This window comes from Mytilus trossulus, chromosome 6 (assembly GCF_036588685.1).
Source record: "Mytilus trossulus isolate FHL-02 chromosome 6, PNRI_Mtr1.1.1.hap1, whole genome shotgun sequence".
NCBI lineage: Eukaryota > Metazoa > Mollusca > Bivalvia > Mytilida > Mytilidae > Mytilus > Mytilus trossulus.
Window position 1 is genome coordinate 49,250,185 of NC_086378.1, and position 24,886 is coordinate 49,275,070.

Sequence of the window (24,886 nt, forward strand, 5' to 3'; positions counted from 1 at the left end):
GATTGCATTAATTTGAGAAAATGCATGTTTATAAAGAGTGTATTTATGATTAATAATGTTTTATTTTGAAATAATTCTTTTAACTGTTGACTTTCACATAAATTTCCTTTTTTCTTTAACTCGAATGGTTTAAGTTGGAACTAGCTGACCATAAATAGCAAATTTATACTTCATGTAACGGTCACAATGAATAGATGTTGATTTGTAAAGCAAACGGACATATATAGACTAGTAAAGGAAGCATTTTTTTGGCAAACAAGAGATTTAGGTAAAAATATAAAAATACGTTCAACCATGGCAAATTACGTCGTCTTTATTAGTGTGATGAACTTTATGTCGAAGTAGTTAACTTTATATACTGTTATTTTCAAAAAAAATGGAAGCTATTGTAAAGTATGACGTCACTTAGAGGAACTTGTAGCTTCTCTCCTTGAACAACTTTGTGTATCGTGCGTGTGTGCTCATATGGGCCATGCATATTTCGTAGTGTGTTTACCTTTTGTTATTTGAATTTCGTCTCCATTTCTCAAATTAACGATTTCATCTCCAGTTGTCATGTACATATATCCATCGTCATCTCTTTTATAAGTATTTCCATTTTCTCTTAAATGAAAATAACCATCCTGCTGTTTGAAATATGTATCTCCATTTCCGTCTTTAAGATAAGTATATCCTGTGTTATCTTTCAAATGAAATATATGTCCATCCTCGATTTTGCATCCTATTTTTGTATGAACTGCAATCACGGAATCATTTTTTTTTCTGGCATAACACTATAAAATGCAAAAAATAACTACGTCTATACTATAAACATATTCATTAATTATATAATATATATTCATTATATATTGCTAATTGGAGTATATGTTGTCTTGGATATTTTATATCATACTTCTAGCTTTGGATAGAAAATCATTGCTTGAACTAAGGGCCTATATCATGTATATATGCCGATGCCATAGTAAACACCAACGACGTCATAGCAAAATAGTGATAAATAGATTAGCGATGGTCTTTCATACTTCAGGCTGGCGTCCTTATATATGATTTTAGCTGTGAAACACCATTTCGTTTGAAAAATCATCGATAATCTAACAATATTTGACAATTTAAAATAGAAAGTGTGTTAAGACATCGTTAAGATTATATAATATCTTAAATTGTGTGGCCATTTGTTATTATTTGAAAGAAAATCCCGTTCAATGTCAGAAAAAGTTTAATCTGTTCTAGGTTATCATCAAACAATCGACAAAAAGGACAACAAAACGGGACAACAATCAACGGGAAATATCTGTTTCGTTCTTTTTTTCTGATAAGTGCGGTGTTTGGATGCATAGAACTAAAGAAAATACTGTTACACAAAAGGTTGGTTATCTTTCAATCTCAAATAATTAATGAAAGATGCTGTTTTCGCTATTTGATATGGTAGTTATTAACCTTTTAGTTTAAACGTTGCATTCTCATAGTATCTGCTAAATATATGGTGCTGGTAAGTAAATAGGTCAACCTTTATTGTACTAGACCGATTCTCAGAGCTGAAGTTTTCGCATACGAACTGAAAAGGGTATGAAACGCTAAACATGCCAATGCAGATTCAGTGAAAGAGGTAACGATTGAGTATAGAACTTAAATTTCAGTTCAAACTGAGCACCCTACTCGAAGTACGTTGAATGATAAGTTGTGAAAAATAACGTATATAGATATAGAAAGATGTGGTGTGAGTGCCAATGAGACAACTCTCAATCCAAATAACAATTTAAAAAGTAAACCATTATAGGTTAAAGTACGGCCTTCAACACGGAGCCTTGGCTCACACCGAACAACAAGCTATAAACGGCCCCAAAATTACTAGTGTAAAACCATTCAAGCGGGAAAACCAACGGTCTAATCTATATAAACAAAACGAGAAACGAGAAACACGTATATATTACATAAACAAACAACAACTACTGTACATCAGATTCCTGAATTAGGACAGGTGCAAACATTTGCAGCGGGATTAAACGTTTTAATGGATCCAAACCTTCTCCCTTTTTCTGAAACAATAGCATAACATCACAACATAGAAAAACATACAATAAAATATCAATTGGCAATGGAAATGGGGAATGTGTCAAAGAGACAACAACCCGACCATTGAAAAAAACAACAGCAGAAGGTCACCAACAAGGTCTTCAATATGGCGAGAAATTCCAGCAACCGGAGGCGCCCTTCAGCTGGCCCCTAAACAAATATATGTTCCAGACCATATGAGTATTTGGACCGTACGCGTACGGTCCAGCTGACCAGACATGTTTTGGGATTATATGGGTTCAATTTTTGACAAACATTTATCAAAATCTTTATTTTAAGTTATACAAATTGTTATTATTACAATAAGATGGATGAAGTGAATTAGCAAACATTAAATATTTGAAATTGTATATATCTGAAGTCTATTTTATTATTGGTCTGGCCAAAGGTGACACTTGCTACGACAAGGAACGTCATATTTTGTTTTACATTGACATATTTTGTTAATGCATGTTTATTTGGCAATTGCATATGAATATTTTTTAAAGTCCTAAATATTCTATAACAATTGTCCCCCACATAATGTTTACTTCCGATAACTTCAATTTCAATGAGCATACACGGCTGCAATTAATGAATAACTGACATGCTAAATACAGAAGATTAACAGATTAAATAAGCGTGATTTTTTTAATAGTTAAAATATTAAGTTTTTATTTCAATTACTATTGAACTTTTTATATTAATTTGAGATATTATTATGTTGATTTGTTATATACATTTGTATCTATTAGACTTGACCAACTTCTAAATATAAGTCAGACCGTACGCGTATTTTGAAAAAGTACGCATACGGTCCAGATCGTACGCGTACGGTCCAAATACTCATACGGTCAGGAACATATATACTAGTTCAGTGATAATGAACGCCATACTTAGTTCCAAATTGTACACAAGAAACCAAAATTAAAATGATACAAGACTTACAAAGGCAAGAGGCTCCTAACTTGGGACAGGCGCAAAAATGCAGCGGAGTTAAACATGTTTTTGAGATCTCAACCCCCTATACCTCTAGCCATTGTAGAAAAAATAAACGCATAGCAGTACGTACATTAACTGTATGTTTTGTGTGCTTTATTCTTGATAACAAATACATATCTTATGTTTAAAGAAATATTATGATTTCAAATAAAACAAACGAACCAGACATAATAGAAATATTAGATATGTTTTTGAAATAGAATATAAAATAAAAGAGGCATGCATAAAACAACCGTCTTAATTTTATACATACATGACTTACTGGTATCTTTACAAATTGTACTTTGCAAAATCATACTTAATCTTAATATAATTAAGTTTCATACACATAAAATATTACCTGCAAATCTGTATTACCAAAGGTATCATTCATAAAACAAATCTATAATGTACATGTATGATTGTATATTTGTTCACATGTTTAACTTGCATTATATTTAAAATTTCATGCATTTATTAATTTCAGGTTCTAAGAAAAAACACTTTGAAGCTAAACAGATATTGCTTCCAGATTGTATTAATGGCTCTTAGTGGGAAAAAAAACTTCAAATTAATTGATCGAACATTGGAAATTAAAAATGTACCTGACATTACCAAAAGGTAATTTTGGGGTTCTTTATAGCTTGTTGTTCGGTGTGAGCCAAGGCTCCGTGTTGAAGGCCGTACATTGACCTATAATGGTTTACTTTTATAAATTGTTATTTGGACGGAGAGTTGTCTCATTAGCACTCATACCACATCTTCCTTTATCTCTCTACTGAATACTTACATGGTGATTTATTCATTCAATTAGGTTTCTACTATCAATAATTATATTTCTTACACAAATATCAAAGATTGTCAACAAGTTACATTGTAGGTGACTTATCTTTAAAGAAAACTTTTTATATGATACAAATGGGTTATAAGATAAATTATAAAAAAAAAATTGTAAATATGATTTTTCTTAATGCCCGCGTCACACTGTCCCGATTTTTACGCCGATTGCAACACGATTATGGAAATTTTCAAAATCGGGACTGATCGTATCCAGATCGGGCTATTCGCAGTGCCATCTTTAACCATCGTAGAACCATCGGCCACTTTTTCTAGCCTTCGAAGACAACTTCGGGAAGGGTTCTAAATTTTTTAACATGTTAAAAAATCTCCGAAGGTGCGTCCGATGTTGAGGGTTCGTATTGAGTTCGTATCACCATCCTCACCATCGTTATGTCACCGGGAATGCATCTTTGAACATCGTATTGCATTCGTGTTCTCATCGTTTCCATCGGGCAGTTTTGACATTACGATGTCTACACGAATGAATCACGAAGCTACTCGAAGGTCTTACGATGGCAACACGACTTCGTGAATACCTCGTAATCCCGTCGTGTTGCCATCGAATAAAAGTACGAAGGCGACAAGATGGAACTACGATGGCAATAAATCCAGCTAAATGTAAGTTAATTTTCGCGCTAAAATACATTTAAAATGCCATGCGCGATATGTACTGGTCAGTCTAATACGACAGTTTAGAAAGACGTTCACAAAACATTGAGCTCATATCATATGATTCTATGAGAACAAGAAAGGCGACAGCGTTGTTTCTGTTAATCCAAAGGAGCAAGAAGAGCAGCTATTATAGGCTCAGGATTTACTTTTACAAGTTAAGTAAAATATTATTTTTTGTCAATTTTTCATATCAAGTAACATAATGAAAATCATAAACGCGCCTCGTACAACATTGCAGGTTCACGTATATAGGGAAACCAACTTTTTTTTTTATTGTTCTGATTTTTTATGTATCGTCTGAATTGTTGTCACACGAATGTTTACTCCATAAATATTATACTTTCTAAATGTCATATTTTGCATTATTTGTTGCTTTCCCCTCATCCTTCCTTTTGTCTATATTATTATGATATTCTCCTGGAAAGAGCTCTTTTTGAATAAAAGGGATCAACAAACCCATTACCGTACCTTTCAGATAGATCACTTAACATTGGCATACTGTAAACCAACTTATTTTCGCGGATACTTTATTTCGCGTTTTACCCTTTCTTGACCACTTCTCGGCTATTTAATTTCGCGATTATCTGATTTACTTGATGAAGTTTATTAAGGAAAGTTTATATTCGCGACGATTTATATTCGAGTTATTTTTCTACTCGCGAAAGTCGCGAAAATAAATCGCTCGCGAAAATAAGTTGGTTTACAGTAATTATGTGTGATTATTCAGACTAGTGTACATATTTTACAGTTCAAACAAGGCAATGTCGAGGGTGGCATCCCCTCGTTTGTAACATATTGGGGACAAATATGAACACTATATGTGTATATGACACATGCAGAAAATGGTAAATCAAATATGCATATTTGATACATAAACTTTTTTTTTTAGAAATCAATCAAAACATTCAGTAACTGGAAATACCTTTAATATTGTCTTCAGAACCAGCAGGTAAAAAAAGAGCAACCAATTTGCTGTGTATTATGCTATTTCAAGGAGAAAAATTAAATGTACAATATAATATATATTCAATATAGATTAAACAATTTAAAACGCGTGATGCCTTCGGCATATAATTTAAATATATATCGTAAGCTGTACACGACGTCTTTTAGATCGGTGCATTACGTTTGCGCGCATTACCATTACATTTGCGCGCCGCAAAAATCATTACGTTTACGCGTAGCTATTGATTACAGGTAACTCAGGTAAAATACGGATAGTAATACTTATTTATTCATTAAATTGTTCTGTTTACAAGTATAAGTACCCCCTTCGATAGTCTAAGTCCCGTTTTAATGGTACCAAACCTTCTCCCTTTTTCTGAAACAATAGTATAACATCACAACATAGAAAAACACACGATGAAATATAAGGCATAACTAATCACAAAATCTAAATTAATACACTATGAACGAATAAATTTGATCCCTAGTTTCTGAATTTTGCGCAACCGACTTTGGCTTAAATGAAAACGGCAGCATTCTATTCTAGTATCTGGAAACACAGATCTAAATGCATTGTGCATTGCGATTTCAAAGTCAATATGTACGATCCTTGGTTTAAACATAATGTTTCTGTCTGTAAACAACAAAGATACGGTATCACGTTCAGCTAAACAGTGTAAATTTCCTCTGATTTGGATGGTGATAGAGCATTAACTAGTGGTACATAATGTCCCAATATCTTTACCTGAGTAAACCTATAAAATTAATGCGCGCAAATGTAATCAAAAGCTGCGCGCAAACGTAAAACATTGTAATCCCCAAATGCGCGCAAACGTAGTGCGCCCTTTTAGACATCGTATGGCCATCGCGTCATCATCGTAATCCATCGTGTAGCCTTCGTGATGCATCGTGTAGGCTTCGCCTGAGATATGAAGCTTAAATACCCGTCTTCGGTTAAGCTTTGTATGTCCATGTTTTGCTATCGTATATAATTTCGTCATCATCGTATAGACTTCGTTATTCGTCGTACTTGCTTCTGTCAATTTTTGGTATTTTAACGAGATCGGGACCAACTTCGTACGATTTTACAATTTTCGCATTCGGGTGTCCATCGTATATAAAAATCGGGACAGTGTAACGAAGTCTATACGATGGTGCCGAAATTATATACGATAGCAAAAGTTAGACATACGAAGGTTAACAGAAGACGGGTATTTAAGCTTCATATCTCAGCCGAAGCCTACACGATGGATCACGAAGGCTACACGATGGATTACAAAGGCTACACGATGAATTAAGATGATGGCGCGATGACCATACGATGTCAAAAAGACGTCGTGTACAGCTTACGGGTCCGTGTAACACTTATCAATTCAAAGTTTTAAAAAGTTTTGATATTTTAGATTTTTGGAATTTTGATCAAAGTTTTAAAATATCAAAATTTCAAATTGTGTAAAAGTTTTGACATTTTGAAATTTTAACCAAATTATTAAAATATTAAAATTCTAAATATCGTTTATAAATTTGATAGTTTAAAAATTTGATCAAACTTTTAAAATACTAAACCTTACGTGCAATTTTGATTATTTCACTTTTTGAAAGTTTGATTTTTTACATTTTTGATTAAAATATCAAAAATAGAAAAGGGACGAAAAGAGGGGTACCTGTAAAAAGCAAAACGAAATATAAAATTAAAAGCGGAACGAAACGAAACTGAATATGAATTGAAAACATACTGATACTTTAAAGTTTATGTATGAAATAAAACCACAGACTGACAGTTGTAAGCGGTGAAATATTGGATGACAAAATAAATATTTCTCAAAAGAAGAGAATTCATTTTAAAACCAGACGTACGGATCTGATATTGTCCATTTTACTTGCTGGTTATTCTAGCACCCATATTTTAGGAGAAACAGGAGTAACAGTAAATACTGAACAACTCGCAGTAGGTCAAATGGTATGGTTAGGTTGAGCATGTATATATATTTTCTACTGAACTCTAAAGCAATAAAAATGCTTAATACACGGTGTATTATGTCTTTTGATTTTATTTTTTTCTGTTTTGCACTAAGACTTCTTACTTTCTGCAATCATGTTGGCTAAAGAATATATCATTCCATATACATTATGAAGGATCATCTTTAACGTTTTAATCTATTCTTTGTAAGTTGTTGGCAATAATTATTCAGCTTTCAGCGTTCCCTAAGACAAGCGCTTTGGTCGTAACTTTTAACGTTATGTTCTCATTTTTATCGGTTGTATGACGATCATAATTATATTGCCTTGTATCAATGACTTTAGTTAATATATTTTTTGGAACGGTAGGAATACTGAATCATGCATGGTGTCCCAATTAAGGTTGTGCTAGTCTACAATGTGGGAGGTTTTTGATATATATATATATCTTATTTACGCTGAAATTAAGAGTACTGAGATCACAAATAAGTAGATTGGAGCCAAAATACTGTTACAAGGTAATTTCATAAACTCATCATAGATGAATATCAGGATATAAATTTTGCCGGTTTTTGTGCCAGACGCTCGTTTCGTCTACAAAAGACTTATCGGTGACGCTCGAATCAAATAAGTTAAAAAGGCAAATAAAGTCAAATAAAATGAAAAACGTTTGTATCCAACTTATAGCTCTGGTTTTGTAAAAGTTGAAATCATTTATATCATATATATAAACGTATACCATAAACATTATTTTCGGCATTCATTTTTATGTAATAGTGGCTGCTGTACTACATAAAGCGCTTATCAATCCAATTGTAGGTGTCGGCATTTTAAAAAATGAAAATTCTTTTCAAAAGTTTATATCAGCGAGAAATGGTAATCTTTTGGGGAATCCAATAGTTAATTAAAGATTAAAATAATTCAAGAAACATTGTGTGGAATAAAACAAGCCGCATATGGTAAGGGTTTTGCTCATTGTTGAAGTTTGTGCGGTTACCTTTAGATGCCAATACCAACGTTGTTTATACAGTTGAGTTGTCTCATAGGCGACCATTCCGCAACTCCTTAAAACTAAATAATTCAAGAAATCGTATGTGGAATCAAATCGGCCGCAGGTGAAAAACAGAAAACGAGGACTGGCAAGACGATACAAACCGTCGGCATGTTTAATACTGGCAAGTACAGTGGAGATCAGTTCTAACCTCTCATTAGAACTGTCAGAATAATCTGTCATAGAACTGTTCTAACCTGTCCTAGAACAGTTCTAGCTAGAACAGTTCTACCCTAGAACTGTTCTAGGTAGAACTGTCAGGATCAGTTCTAGGTAGAACTGACTAAATCAGTTCTAGGTAGAACTGTCAGGATCAGTTCTAGGGTAGAACTGTCTGAAACTGTTCTAGGTAGAACTGACCAAATCAGTTCTAACTGTAGAACTGTCAGCAGAACTGACCAAATCAGTCAGGACTGAAGAACAGTTCTAAATGACGTCACTGCAGAAAGGGCACTTTAGAATTTAGGAGAAAAAATCAGTTCCAATTACTTAACTATATATTATAGCGGATTTTTCTATATTTTTACTGATCAAAATTTACATGTACAAATATCGAAGTGGATAGGAGGTTATCCAACTCATCGGAGAAATATTTTTATAAGATTGCAAATGAAACATCATTGTTTACGTTTCTTCGTTCCCCGTGTTTAACAGTCTCTTCATAAATATAACTCTGCATTTAATTCATTGAAATTTAATCTTTATTTACCTTGTTTGCCTTGGATTTACATTCATGACTTAGGATTCTGTTTTGACAAATGTTCAAACGAAAATTGTACAGTGGATGGATTATGGGATTAATGAAATCAGTGTTGTTAAACGTAAAAAAAACTATGTTCATTTGCATTAGCTCGTTGCCAAACTTATCCATAACGATTATGAATAATATCTCAATCTGGGAGTCCTGAAAGTCTGAAAAATATACTCGATTGAACATAAATGAAATATTTGCCACTGGACGTTAGGCTACAAACAAAACCAATCATTTGTCCTTCAAATTATATATTAACAGTATAGTCAGTATACTATTCCAAGTCTAAGAAGAGAACTTCTCATACATGTACTTTTCATTTTAAAATAAAGTATATGAATCAGTCATGTGAGTGTTGGATTATGCCGTTAAATAGTTTTGTTTAAAAAAAACATCATGAACTACTGACTTAAAAGTCACTTTTGTGACGGTTCAATATTTAATAATTTAAGTTTGGATGTAATGGGTCTTCTGACGTTATTTTGTTATCAACACCCATAGACATAAGTTAGTCATGTGAACGTAACATCATCAACGTTTTTTTATGTTTTGCCAAGGTTTAAACATTTTGTTAAAATGAAATTTAGAATTAAATTATAAGAAATGACTGTAATATTTTTTCTGTCTATTATATTATACATGTATATATATAACGTAAAAAATGTGGTGCACACTGTTAAAAAACCCTCTACGCGCATTTATCAGTGTGCACCAAATTTTTTATGTTTTTTCTTCATAGACAGAAAAAATATTACAGTCATTCCTTAAATAGTAATATTATCGATACAGAGAGGAAATAATGGCGCTCTGATGTGGATAAAATTTGGTGTCCTCTTTATCATACAATATCTGTCCTGACTTAGAAATATTATTGGTTTACAATGAAGCCATATATATTTACATGATAAAGAATATATAGATATAGGAAGATCATGAAGATGTGGTGTTAGTGCCAATGAGACAACTCTCCATCCAAATAACAATTTAAAAATAAGTAAACCATTATAGGTCAATGTACGCCCTTCAACACTGAGCCTTGACTAACACCGAACAACAAGCTATAAAAGGTCCCATATGTTCAGTTTTGGTTGATGCGGTTAAATAATTTTGTTATTAAAACGACTCAGTCTGATATATCGAAACTTCTGAAATATGTTAACAATTCAATATTTTGAATAAAAAGAGGACACGCTGTCATTTGAATTATACAATCCATCGTGATCGGTTGTTGTCTGCTCTATGGTTGGGTTGTTGTTGCCCAGACACATATTTTTGTTCCATGAGTCAGTCTGAGGTATGAAAACTAGCTGATGTTTGTTTCTGATGCGATATTTTGAATAAAAGTAGGAAATGATGGCACTCTCAATCAATGCGAATTTTGTTTGTGGTTGTTGATTTCCAATATTGCAGTTATTTATGAACTACAGTCCCTCTTGACCTAAAATTCTAACTGATGTACTGTCCAACTATATAGACTTGCATAAACAGAAAGAAAATATGGTCATTTTTGGTTGATGCGGTCAAACGAATTTATTACACAACTCAGTCTGAAGTATGAAAACTACTGATATTTGTTTACGATTCAATACTTTGAATAAAAAGAGGATATGCTGGCACTATAAATTCATGCAAACAAAATTTTGAAGTCATTGTTTTCCAATATTGCTGTAACTTGTATATTATAGTCCCTCTTGACCTAAAATTATAACTGAATTACTGTGCAGCTATATACTAAGCAGATTTGTAGAAAGAAAGAGCAAATAAGGTCAGTTTAGATTGGTGCGGTCAAAATATTTTATTACACGACTCAGTCTGAAATTATGAAAACTACTGATATTTGTTTACGATTCAATACTTTGAATAAAAAGAGGTCATGCTAGCACTTTAAATTCATGTGAACAAAATTTTGAGGTCATTGTTTTCCAATATTGCTGTAACTTGTATATTACAGTCCCTCTTGACCTAAATTTATAACTGAATTACTGTGCAGCTATATAAATTTGCAGGAAGAAAGAGCAAATAAGGTCAGTTTAGATTGATGCGGTCAAAAGATTTTTGTATAACAGGTCCGTCCGAGGTATGAAAACTACTTGTAAAAAGATATCACATTTGTTTACAATTCAATATTTTAAATAAAAAGAGGACATGCTTAGGTACTATAAATTGAGTGCAAATAAAATTTTGAAATCATTAATGTTTTCCAATATAATTGGTATCCTTGCCTAAAGATAAACTGGATTCCTGCAGTTTGCAGCTAAATGTATTTAGATTTATATGATGAAATCAAATATGATCAGTTTAAGTTAATAGTGGCTCAATGGCAGATCCAGAGCGGTGGGGGGACCCCTTTTTTTTTTACGATCAATGCATTTGAATGAGGCCATTTAGTTGGACCCCCCCTTTAAAACTGCTGGATCCGTCCCTGGTGGTTTGGGCCAGAATAACATATTACACAAAGATTAAGGTCAGATATTTTTTTTATGTAAAATGAGCTATCCTGACTTCCCAAATGACAAATGTAAAACAATTGAAATAAAAATCCCCCCCCCCTTTTTCCCAATATTAACGGCTTAATCTATGTTCAAAAATGAAAGAAAAACAAATGATTTATGTAACACATCAACAAAAGAAAATCACTGAATAACAGGCTCCAGACTTGGAACAGCCACATACATGCAGAATATGACGGGGTTAAACATGTTCTCTTGTCGACGAAAATTTTTAAATAAAACCGGCAAAATAGCAAAACTCTTTATAATATTAATCGCTATTTTGCCGAAGCCTTTATATTTAGACAAAGAGTTCTTCAAACTTATAAACCAATTCTAGACGTAGAATTTATAAATCAATTTTAGCCGTCGGATTTAAAAATCAATTCTAGCCGTAGAATTTATAAATCAATTCTAGCCGTAGAATTTATAAATCTATTCTAGCCGTAGAATTTGTAATCAGAACTGTTCTAGAAGTAGAACTGACTAAAACTGTTCTAGAGTAGAACTGTCAGGATCAGTTCTAGGTAGAACTGTCCAAATCAGTTCTAGGGTAGAACTGTCAGGATCAGTTCTAGGTAGAACTGTCCAAATCAGTTCTAGGTAGAACTGACCAAATCAGTTCTAGCTAGAACAGTTCTAACCTAGAACTGACTAAAAGGTGTCAGGCTGACAGTTCTACGTACTGTCCTAGAACAGTTCTCCTGACAGATTCTGACAGATTTAATGAGAGGTTAGAAGTGATCTCCACTGTAGGTGTTCTTCTGGTAACAGAAGTAACAAAAGTTCCTCGAAGGAAAATTAGAGTGAACGAGGATCACGACCCCATACTGACGCAAGGCCATAATTTTAATAACGCTTACGTACTCGGATGATAAAATTCAAAACCGATAACAGCGATGAACTGGCCGCTCTGGTAAACAAGAGAAAGCCATTAATAAATGACACAACTTCACTGTGGTACCACAGAAGAATATTTTAACATATGGTCTAACGTAGAATTATATATAGGGTCATGACCCCCCTGTCATCTTGCCAGATCCCACCAAATGAGAAGGTATATACACTCTCATCACCAACGAGTTTAATACACCGTACTGAAAGATAATTAAACTAATCAAATAGGAAATACTCGACGGTCCAAACTTGCAAACGACTCTAAAGCTCCCTGAACATTATTTAAGAAAACATTATTACCTATATCTGACAAGTGCACTCCGTCGTTCCTGAATAAATCTCTTCCTTGAGCTTTTTTATTTGGTTGGCATATTACAAGGCCATGATTTAATTATTCTTGAATATATTGCGACGAGCTGCATTAACTCGTTGTCGAGTCGAATTGATAGCCACCTGATTATCTGCCAATTCAAATGCCAGTATCTACGAGGCAAAATTTCACTCCACACCAAGGAGAGATTTGGCAATAATACATGTAATCGCACAATGTCCAACCTTATCTGCTCAATAAGCTCTTTTCCTTAAATTAAACCCAAATCGTTAGAACCCAAAATGGAAGATCAAAATGTGTGGAGGTGGATAACATCTAAGATTCTCTTCAACTGAAGGTTACAATTTTTTTCATTTCTACCCTAGCTGCTGTAATCCCAGGTTTTGACCCCTTGGTCTTCTCTTAACGCTTGTGGTCGCCCAATATATAATATGATGATCCCAATACATAATAGATGATCCCAATATATAATAGATGATCCCAATATATAATAGGATGATCCCAAGACCTAAACTTGACAGGTTCTACAATGACAAAAATTCTTAAAAAGTACTGTTCTGTTTAAACCTTTAAAAACATATTAAGTTACAAGTTCAAAGACTTCGTATCTATAAATCTACCAAATCCGAATGTAACTAGTATATGCATCAGAAACCCAACATCCCGTCCCTACTTGTAAATTGTGAATCCGAAGCCCCCATTCTGCTATAATGCGACGCTCTGCCTATTCTAAACAAATGTGATAGAATGAAACCTTTAACGCCACAAAAATAAAGGTTTTTCTTTCAAGTATAGAAATAAATATAAAACGAGTCAATGGAGACCCATTAAAATATAAAAACAAGGGTTTGTCAGAAGCAAGGTATCTTATTCCCAAAAAGGCACGTAACATGCGCACAGGACAAAGTTCTGTCTTCCTTTGATGAATAACCAAAGTCATCGAAGTACCTCTCTGGTCAGCTTGCGAACTGCAAATCTTCAAATGCAATACATATTTAATATTTGAACATTTCATTGACAAATTATTAATGAAAAATTGTGTGGGCTCCGATACGATACTTTTATCGGCATTGAGCTCAGCTATTCTTAATAAAGAAAAAAATATACTAAATGCATAAGCGAACAGACGAGATTCATAATGAGAGGAGTAAACGGATGGTAGTGGTCGTATAATTCGGCAAAAAGGCGAATAATACTATTTGGCTTACTGCGATTTGGTGAGTTTTCACTGATACTTCGAAATGTTGGGCACTGGGAACACCAAATAGCTCTGAATTATTTATCTCAAACGCTAACCTTATATAAAAGATTTAAATCAACTTATTTGATTCCGGTTTAGATAGGTTTAATTATTTATTTTTTTGATAAATGCACAACCTTAAAATTTCAGGATACTGTTATCCCATGCAATGTCTTATAATTCATAAAAAACAGGGCTTCTTCTTCTCATTATTTATTTTGTAGTTAAAATTAGTAAATATATTTCGTGCTATTTATTTATAACTAAGACTTATTGTTATCAGAGCCATGTTTATATCAATGTTTACAGGTACCCCTCTTGTCGCCCATTTTCTATTTTTGATATTTTAATCAAAAATTTAAAAAATCAATCTTTTAAAAAGTGAAATAATCAAAAATGCACGTTGGGTTTAGTATTTTAAAAGTTTGATCAAATTTTTAAACTATCAAATTTATAAACGATATTTAGAATTTTAATATTTTAATAATTTGGTTTAAATTTCAAAATTTCAAAACTTTTACACAATTTGAAATTTGGATATTTTAAAATCAAAATTCCAAAAATCTAAAATATCAAAGCTTTTTAAAACTTTGAATTGATAAGTGTTACACGGACCCTTATGGTCTGCATTTAAATTATATGCCGAAGGCATCACGCGTTTTAAATTGTCTGATCAATATTGAATATTATATTATAATGTACATTTCATTTCTTGTTTATTCATAAGACGGAAGAATGTGGGCAAACAAAATGGTTATGGAGTAAACATTCGTGTGACAACAACTCAGACGATACAAACAAAATCAGAATAATGAAGAAAAAGTTGGTTTTCCTATATACGTGTACTTGCAATGTAGGTGTACGAGGCGCGTTTATGATTTTCAATATATTACTTGATATGAAAAATTGACAAAAAAAATTATTTTACTTGTAAAAGTAAATCCTGAGCCTGTAATAGCTGCTCTTCTTTTTCAATTTGGATTAATAGAAACAACGCTGTTGCCTTTCTTGTTTTCATAGAATCATATGATATGAGCTCCATGTTTTGTGAACGTCTTTCTTAACTGTCGTAATAGACTGTGCATATCGTGCATGGCATTTTAAATGTATTTTAGCGCGAAAATTAATTTACATTTAGCTGGATTAATTGCGGTCGTAGTTCCATCTTGTAGCCTTCGTACTTTTATTCGATGGCAACACGACGGGATTACGAGGTCTTCACGAAGTCGTGTTGCCATCGTAAGACCTTCGGGTAGCTTCGTTATTCGTTCGTGTAGACATCGTAATGTCAAAACTGCCCGATGGAAACAATAATGCTATACGATGTTCAAGATGCATTTCCGGTGACATTACGATGGTGAGGATGGTGATACGAACTCAATACGAACCCTCAACATCGGACGCACCTTCGGGTATTTTTTGACATGTTAAAAAATTAAGAACCTTTCCCGAAGATGTCCCCAAAGGTTTGAAAAGTGGCCAATGGTTAAAGATGGCACTACGAATAGCCCGATCTGGATACGATCAGTCCCGATTTTGAAAATTTCCATAATCGTGTTTCCATCGGCGTGAAAATCGGGACAGTGTGACGCAGGCATCAAAATTTCATTCAAGAACATCACTTAATTAAAGTATCCGAAAAAACATACACATCCATCTTAACTCAGTCCAACTTTTTGTGCTTGGTTAACATCGTTTTTTTCATACATTTTCTTTAGGATAAATACGCAGCATCAAATTTGTCAAACACTGTAAAAATTGAGGTTTCAGCCCTTTTCCAGGGTTCATAATTTGTTGATTTATTTAGAATAATCAATTATACTATAATTGTTAGAAAAAGAAAAAAAAAGGACATGTGGTGCTGTGATACTATGAATTTTAGAAAAGATTGTTGTTGTATGAAATCATCCACATTTTAGTGGGAATCGGATATTTGAGAGAAAAAAATGTTGTTATGGGATGCCATAGACTCAAACTGATTAAAAGCCAACATCCAAATGCTGAGTTATTCAATATAGAATTAAAAGTATTACAACAGCATTTATCAAGGATCAATCACATGCAATTTATTTTTTTTTGGTTTAAAATTGCCATAAAATTGAACATAAAGACTTTAAAATAATAGCCAATTAAATGAGTCGAACGTCAACTTTGCCCAAGTTGAAATCTCGGTTTCTTTATATTTTCAAAATTTATAAATGAACAGTAAACCGGAATCAAATAGAATTGCTAAATCAACAAGTATCGTTCGCCAGCATGCTAACCATTTTACTAACTACGTCTTCGGTTTCAGATTGGTGACATCCATAATTCTTGCAATTTTAAACAACATTTTTTGGTAAGGGCTATTTGACTGATACTCGAGGACGAATAACATTGTCTTTGAATTTTTGGGGAGTATAGCATTTTTGTTCACTACCAATAAATATTAAATGTATTATAATATTCTCCAAAATAGTTGATAAAAAGGCAATAATTTATATTTTGTTTGACAATTGGGCAAATCATGGATAAAATCTAGTTCAGGTTTAGTTTTTTCTATTAGATTTATCTCTTTTAAATATACTTTTTACAACTAATATAACCACTGATACCTTAATTCGATTCCAGTATCTTCAAACCAAATACATGTATCCTCAAATATACCTTATGTCACCCTTTCTACGTTTTATAATTTATCTCAGATATCCACATTGTTACAAAGAAAGTAAACTATTTTTCTCCTGTTTGGTTTTAAATTGATATTAGTCAAAATTGATAAATCTATTATTTGTGCAGTACACATGTCGTTGATACAGCTGACAAAACATCTATAATGTCAAAATCATGATACCGAACGAAATTTATATGCACGATCAGAACACAAGAATTTTAAAGAAAACATTTCTTACTGAATAGAGAAAAATGATGGCCAATAGAATTACAGAATATATGAAAAAAAGAATTATGTGTGACTTTGTATCCTGTGACATTTTGTCATGACTGTGGTTACAGATACTTACAAAATGCTACTTGTCATTTTATCTATCATAGATCCTTTTTATGTTAAATTACACAAGCATTAGACTTTAAAAAAGGGCTAGTCGACTCTTAGCTGATGAAAATGGAAAGTGCTCTCGTTTTGTAGATTAATTCATTTACTAGAATAGCCACGTGCACCAATCAACAAATTTTATCACACACGTGAGGTCACACGTTATGAAGTAGTATATATCGTTTAACGTTGTTGTTTACAAAACACAAGAAAATTCGACTATTTATAGATAAAAGTAACCTGTGTACCAATATCATGAATATGCATGATTAATGACCAGGCAAAATCTAATTGCTATAATAGAGAGGACAAATCCGATACTCTTCGGGATTGAAGGACATTTACTAGGTTTGAATTGTCCTAACCAATTAGTAAACTTTGGTTATTCACGTCTCGAAATATCTTCCAATCAGGTAGCAAAACAAATTCACGCACTGACTGTCCATCCTTCAATTCTTAATATCGACTTCTAGGAGTCGATAATTATTGCTCGAGAGATAAAACTGCGTACATTTTTAGTTTTCAAACATCTATTTTACCGCTTACATCACTGAGAAAAAAAATCTCAGCTGAAAATATTCTCAACGTTGAGAATAATTTTTAATGGCGGATAAGAAAAGTTCTCATTCTTAGCTGAGTAAAATAGGTCATTCTGAGAATATTCTTTTACTCAGATAAAAAAAAAGTTTGATGGCGCCAGGGCCAGTTCTTTTAATAACTATTTTGTTTGTTTCATTGATGAACCATATATTCGAATCTCGTAAATTACAATTATTGAAAGCAAACTTGACTTATTTAAATTGCACAATTTTCTACAGGAAAGAGTGAAGATCAGCCATAGTGATAACTATGTATAAGTCACTCTGTCATTCATTTAAAATGTTTCAGATGCAAATATACACTGATTAACAATTCTACAATGTCGATATAAAGTTATGTAGCCCCTTGTTATCTAAAAAAATAAGCTCACTGTTAACTATATGAAAAAAACCAGTTACTATTTATATTTAAATAAACTGTTAAAGTTAAAATCTTACAGGAGTAGTATAAAATATAACATTTTACATGAAAACTAAATAAAACCAAGAACTCAATGCGTTGCATAAAGTATTTTAACATAAATATATTCCTACTGTTAGTAAAAGTAATATAACGTAACGTATTTCAGAAATACTTTCATTGAGAGTTCGGAAAAGAAGACGCATAATGTCACTGAAATCAAATTGAATTTAATGTTTACTTACACTTGAAGTCTTCGTGTCGTACCATATCACTATCATAGCATGAGGATTATTTGTAACATTTTCAAGATTAACTACGACCCATTTTTGATCACGTTCCGAACTTCCGTAAATTTCCATATGATGATCATGTAACTTAAACGGGACCCATATTGTTCCACTTACTAAAGTCGCATCTGCCATTTTGTTAATGTTTGACTTCACTGTGGAATTCTTAACACTGAAAAAAAAGTAAAAATGTAATCAGGTCAATTTCGGGATGAGAAAATTGGCTGAGAAGGTGACATGTTTTCCAACACAAAAATATTCTCCACCTAAAATATCGGCTATTATGTGTAACATTTTTTAGTATTCCGAAGCTTTTGAATACAAAATAATTCAATATATCTATGGTGCATGCATGATAATATTAGCATATATATTTGTTCACTCTTAGCTTGAATGTCTCGGTACTATTTTCAATATTTGTTTAGATCTATATGCGGACTAGTATCTAGATTGTGTATATGTAAAAATGTGGAAATATATTTCGCGCCTGCAATATAAAAAAGTGAAGTGACGAATTTCATATATCATGTCATAACACTTCCGGTATTAGATAAGATAGTACTGCGCAACTGCAATTCAATGTGTTGCTAACTTTGCTATCGAGCGGACGTGGTTTGTCTCGATGCGCAACCTTTAACTAAGATTTCATTAAAGATATATTAAGTCAAATTGAATGTGATTGACTTGTACATATATTTTATTTATATTGAATAAAAGTATATGTCTTTATAAAGAGATTTTTTACGCAAGTAAAAATTTTATAATTATTTCGTTTGTGAAACGAGATTATTTTATTACTTGACAAAGATAGCGGACGCCATGCTGCACAAGGAGAAAGGAGATAAAACTCCTAAATCTTCTTTTGAAGATGACTTATTAAGGTTGGACGAAAACGAAATAGAATATGAAGGGAATGGTAAAGGTCCCGCAAAAGGTCCCGCTAAAAGAAAATGCTCAAAACCTATTGCCAGTAAAAGTAGTAGGTAGTAGTGGTAAACAAGGGACACGAGGTGTCGGCTAGTACATTAGATAGCAATAATAATGTGATATTAATATAGATCAAGAATCTGAATTCATACAAATCCGAGTTGAACAAGAGGAATTAAACTCCTTATTCTAATCAACATCTTCCAACTACCAAGAAAACAAAGGGGTCAAAAAAGAACAGACAAGACGAGTAGTGAAATTCTAGGTGAGTTAATCTTATCAGGTTTTGCTACTTACCTCTTGTATAGGATCACCACACAAAACACTCAACCAATGTTTTCTCCTCCAGAACTGGACATTTAAAGAAATTGAAAAGAACACAGAGACTCAGATTGAAACTCCCATAATATTGTAAGTACTGTAGTAAAAGATACATTATCAACAACCATGTTTTATTATACTGTATTCATGCTGACACTTACTCTTTGGACAAGACAAGCTTTTACTGTACATCAAGTAATACTGACCCAACAACATCAATACAAACCAACATATCAGGACTGCATTCACAACAACAATGATGTAGAAGGGGTGAATACATACTTATCTGAACACCATCTTGACCCAGTAACATCATCTATACAAACTTACTAATGGATAAAAAGCTGTAAAAAACATATTTAATTGACACAACAAAATGTTAAAACTATCAGAGAGAAGAGTATACAAAGACTCGTCTCACTCTTACTGAGTGGCATTAAGACGAACACAGGCCCAAGAAAGCCAAGATTTCCGTGCACAATTTGCCAAAAAGCATGCAAATTGGAATCTATAGCCTACGATGACTGCGACAAATGGACATACAGAAACTGTATTGGAATGTCCACAACAGAATTCAGTAATTTAGGTAAAAGTGAAGACACTTGGACATGCCCATCTTGTTCCAAATCAAACAACTCTTCAACTAAAATATATTTTATACCAAATGGTGATAGCAGCAAACATTCAACGCTAAACATATCAACAAATCCACTAATGGCAGACAGTATATCCGAAGCATCCATCCCATCAACACAGGATCCAGCATAAATTCCCATCATTTAACTGCTCAACTTTCAGTACAGATATACTGATCATGACATCATCACCTAAACCAGTAAAGACAAAGACAGTAGGCACAGTACAAAAGAAACAATTGAGAATACTAAACATCTATTTCTAAAGCCTAAGGAAAAAAGGTAAACTACTTGAAACATTAATTGAATCAACGGAACCAGATATAACCATAGGCACAGAAACATTGTTAGACTCAAACATCAGGTCAAGCGAGATAATCCCGGACTGTCTTAATTTTGATATGGAACACAGATCTAGAGATCGCCCAAAAGACCCCCAGGGGGAAGTAATGATAGCTGCTAAAAACATTACCGCTAGGGAACATCACCAGAAGGAAAGACATAGAATTAATTACTGGTACATTACATCTAGAAGGGAAAAAGAAAATGCTTATAGGTGCTTTCTACCGACCACCGGATAAAACTGACGACACATATCTGAACCTAACACAGAATGAAATAAATACCATCAGAATAAAACATCAGTAAGACATCTTCTTAATTGGAGGCGACTTCAACTTACCAGACATTAATTGGTCAGAACAACCCATAATAAACAGACAATATACAATCAGGACAAACCAAACTTTCTTGGAGATTGTAGCTGATAACGGATTGGATCAAATTGTAGACTTCACCACACGTAAAGATAACACCTTGGACCTTATACTAACCTCTCATCCAGCTTTTAAACTACGATGCAAACCATTACCATCAATAGAAAATAGTGACCATGATATCGTCCTACTAGATTTGGCATGCAAACCATTTAAACTTAAGCCAGTGAGAAGAAAAATATACTTATGGAAGAAAGCAGAAATACACAAAATAAAAGAGGACTTGGCAAATTTCAACTCATCTTTCATTAACACTGTAGACAGAAATGTTGAAACCATGTGGCAAGCATTCAAATAAGCAATCCAAAACACAATAGATAAGAGAGTTCCAACAAAAATGAGCCAAGGAAAACACACACATCCATGGATAAACACCAACATCAGAAGGAAGATAAATCAAAAAAATAAAGCCCATAAGAAGGCTAGGAAAACGAAAAATCCGACAAGCCAACAAAAAATATAGAGAAGAAGTAAGCACCAATTATAAAGACACCTCGAAGAAATTCTGGTCGTATATGAAGAGCAAAGGTTAAGAATGGACAGGTGTTGCACCATTGAGGAATAAATTGGGATTTCTGCAAAGTAACAATAAAAGCAAAGCTGAGATACTCAATGATCAATTCCAGTCAGTATTCACGAAGGAAAATCTAAATAACTTTCCCAACAAAGGAAAGAGCCCATATTCCACCATGGATGACATCAAAATCAGCACTAAGGGAATACACAAAATACTCAAAAACCTTAAGACACACAAAGCTACTGGTCCAGACTCAATTCCATCATTCATCCTGAAAACAGCAGCAGACTAACTCGCTCCTTTTTTAACAGATCTGTACCAAACACCAGAGAAATCCCACAAGATTGGAGAGATGCTAACGTGGTACCACTATTCAAGAAAGATGAAAAACATATAGCTTCCAACTATAGACCAGTATCATTAACCTCCATCACATGAAAGGTCTTGGAACACATAGTCCACAGCAGTATTATGGACCATTTTGACAAATACTAGTACAACATACTTACCAACGCACAGCATGGATTTCGCAACTTATTATAACAATCAACGACATTGCTAAAAACACTGGAAAAAGGATCCCAAGTCGACATCATCCTTTTTGACTTTGCAAAGGCATTCGACAAAGTACCGCACCACGGCCTTTTACATAAACTAGAATTCTATGTTGTAAACCCTAAAGCTAGAAAATTGATTCAATCATTCCTTGAATGCAGAGCGTGATATTAGAAGGAGCTTTCTCTTCGCAAGTCCCGGTACATACATGCATCCCCCAAGGCACAGTTCTTGGACCACTATTGTTTCAGTCCTACAAAAATGACATGCCAGAAACATCAACATCATCTGAAACAAAACTATTTGCAGACGATAGCCAACTTTTTAGAACAGTAAACAACCAGGCAGACAGCGACCTTTTACAAAAAGACTAAACATACATCATTGGAAGAATGGAAGAATAAATGGCAAATGAGTTTTAATGCCAAAAAAATCATAGAATAATTAAAAAGAACACAGAAGTGAGAGATACATCATATAAACTCCATGAACATACACTAGACTATGTTGATGCAAGCAAATACTTAGGCGTAACAATCAGCAACAACCTATCTTGGGATAGACACATTGGCAATATTGTAGGCAAAGGAAATAAATCATTGGGATTTATCCGAAGAAATCTAAAACATATTTAAAAAAAAAGCACAGTAAAAGCAGCAGCATATACAGCCATAGTAAGACATTCAGTGGAACATGTCTGCACAGTTTGGGATCCATCGAGCCAAAACAAAAATTAAATCATTGAAACAAGTTCAAAAAAGAGCAACAAGATTCGTACATAATAACCACTAGTACTCAGACCGAACACCTGGCTGTGTAACAGACATGGTTAAACAATTACAGTGGGAAAGCCTGGAAGAACGTAGAAAAAACAACAGACTATGTATGTTATCTAAAATCCAGCATGAGCTTATTGAAATAGATAGACAACAATATAATATACCCAATGACAGCCGGACCAGAGGTATGGGCCGCTTTTAACAAGAAAGAACAAAATCTAAAACCTATGGACAGTCATTCTTCCCAAAGACAATCAGGGATTGAAATCAACTACCAGCTAAAACAACATCAACCGACTAGATAGAGGGTCTCAGAGCTGCTCTGAAAGCAGGCTCTGGAAGGAAGTGAACAGCATAGAGAGTGTACATAGTTTTAATTGTAAATTGGCGAATGTTTTAAATGTATATAACTTTGAGAGGACTTTTTGCCTTGAATACGGTTCCTTACTTGGAAAAAGAAGAAGACTGAAGATCATGCCGACGAAACATGGTGTAAGATGTTGTTGTCATAACTTCGGTTATTTCCGTGGTACAATAAAGTTTTTAAATGTTAAATAAACTACACAAGTTTTGTAAACAAATAGAAATTCATGTCGTGTTTAACATCAAAATTGTTTCGTCCTGGCCCCTTTTCAAGTTCGCGTTGAAACGTTAAATTCGGCAGCCATTTAAAAAATAATCGTACGAGATTTAACGAGAGTGACGAAACTTTTCAAATGGGTCGTGTAGAGAGAGTTATCGTTCTTTATTCCAAAACGATGCTTCTCCCATAAGTGCCAGCTAAAGCTGGCATAATATGCTTACTTACATGAGAAGTGAACAATCTTCAACTACTGTGGATTCATTTATTTTCGTGGGCACCAATTTACGTGGATTGATGAAAACTTGCATGTTCGTGGATATTTAATTTCGTGGTTTTGGTAAAGTCTGCATACATTCCTTAAGACCATTTGTAATTCGTTGTACATTTGAATTCTGGTTCTCCTGTGTCCATGAAATCCACGAAAATTGGTATGCATCCACAGTAATAAAAGGTTGGAAGATATGAACAAACGTACAGATGTTTTGTATAATGATGAATATGATGATGAGTATGATAATGTAGGTGATGTAGATGAGGTTATGGACGAGGTACATGAACCTGGTTACGGTCAAGATACCGGTAATGAACCACCTTTTAAAAAACAGAAAACTCTCTCAATAACGAAGAGTCTAGGTTTTCTAGCTAGTATGAATAAAAGATTTAGATCTGCTGAGAGATGTGGTGATAAACTAGATGAACATCTAGCAGACAATATCACAGATATTTTCAGAAATAGTATTTCTGCAGAGAAATACAGAGAACTTATGAAAGATGAAAAGAGCTATCGGCCTGAGAATTGTGAAGGACTTGTACCAGTCCAAACTGATCAGGTAGTATGGGACCTGTTATGGCCCAGAACTAGAACTAATGGCAATAGAATGAGACAATGTCAGACGACTGTAGTTAGAGAGGCAACTTATCTGTCCAAAGTAGTTAATAGACTAGACACAAGGTAAATAAGATACTCAAAACAAACCTTAGTTGGGAGGTATTCTTGATGACTGTATGGATTCTCTTGGGTATTTGGTCATGCAAATAAAGAAGAAGAGAACTCATGAAACCTGATGTAAAAGGTGAATATAGTCACCTGTTTAATAAAACAAAACCTTTCAATAAATGGTTATTTGGTGAAGAATGTAGTAAGATTTCAAATCGCCTTTTAGTTGGTAATGGTTACAGCCAGTTTAGAGGCGGTTTCTGTGGTGGCTGGAGATCCCCATGGAATAGACGACGTTGTAGAGGCAGAGGCGGAAGAGGTCGTA

At 33.6% G+C, this 24,886-nt stretch overlaps 1 protein-coding gene across 2 annotated transcripts in view; it reads right to left on the reverse strand.

Moving 5' to 3' along the window:
* The window catches only part of LOC134721464 (uncharacterized), a 115,385-nt gene that overhangs the window by 78,772 nt on the left and 11,727 nt on the right, over positions 1-24,886 (reverse strand). For both annotated transcript variants that reach the window (XM_063584511.1, XM_063584510.1), the window contains exons 2-3: positions 18,487-18,703; positions 497-773 (exon numbers count right to left, since the gene is read on the reverse strand). In XM_063584511.1, the coding sequence (XP_063440581.1) occupies positions 497-773; positions 18,487-18,666 (457 nt within the window). In that variant the 5' untranslated portion in view covers positions 18,667-18,703. The remainder of the gene's footprint in view (positions 1-496; positions 774-18,486; positions 18,704-24,886) is intronic.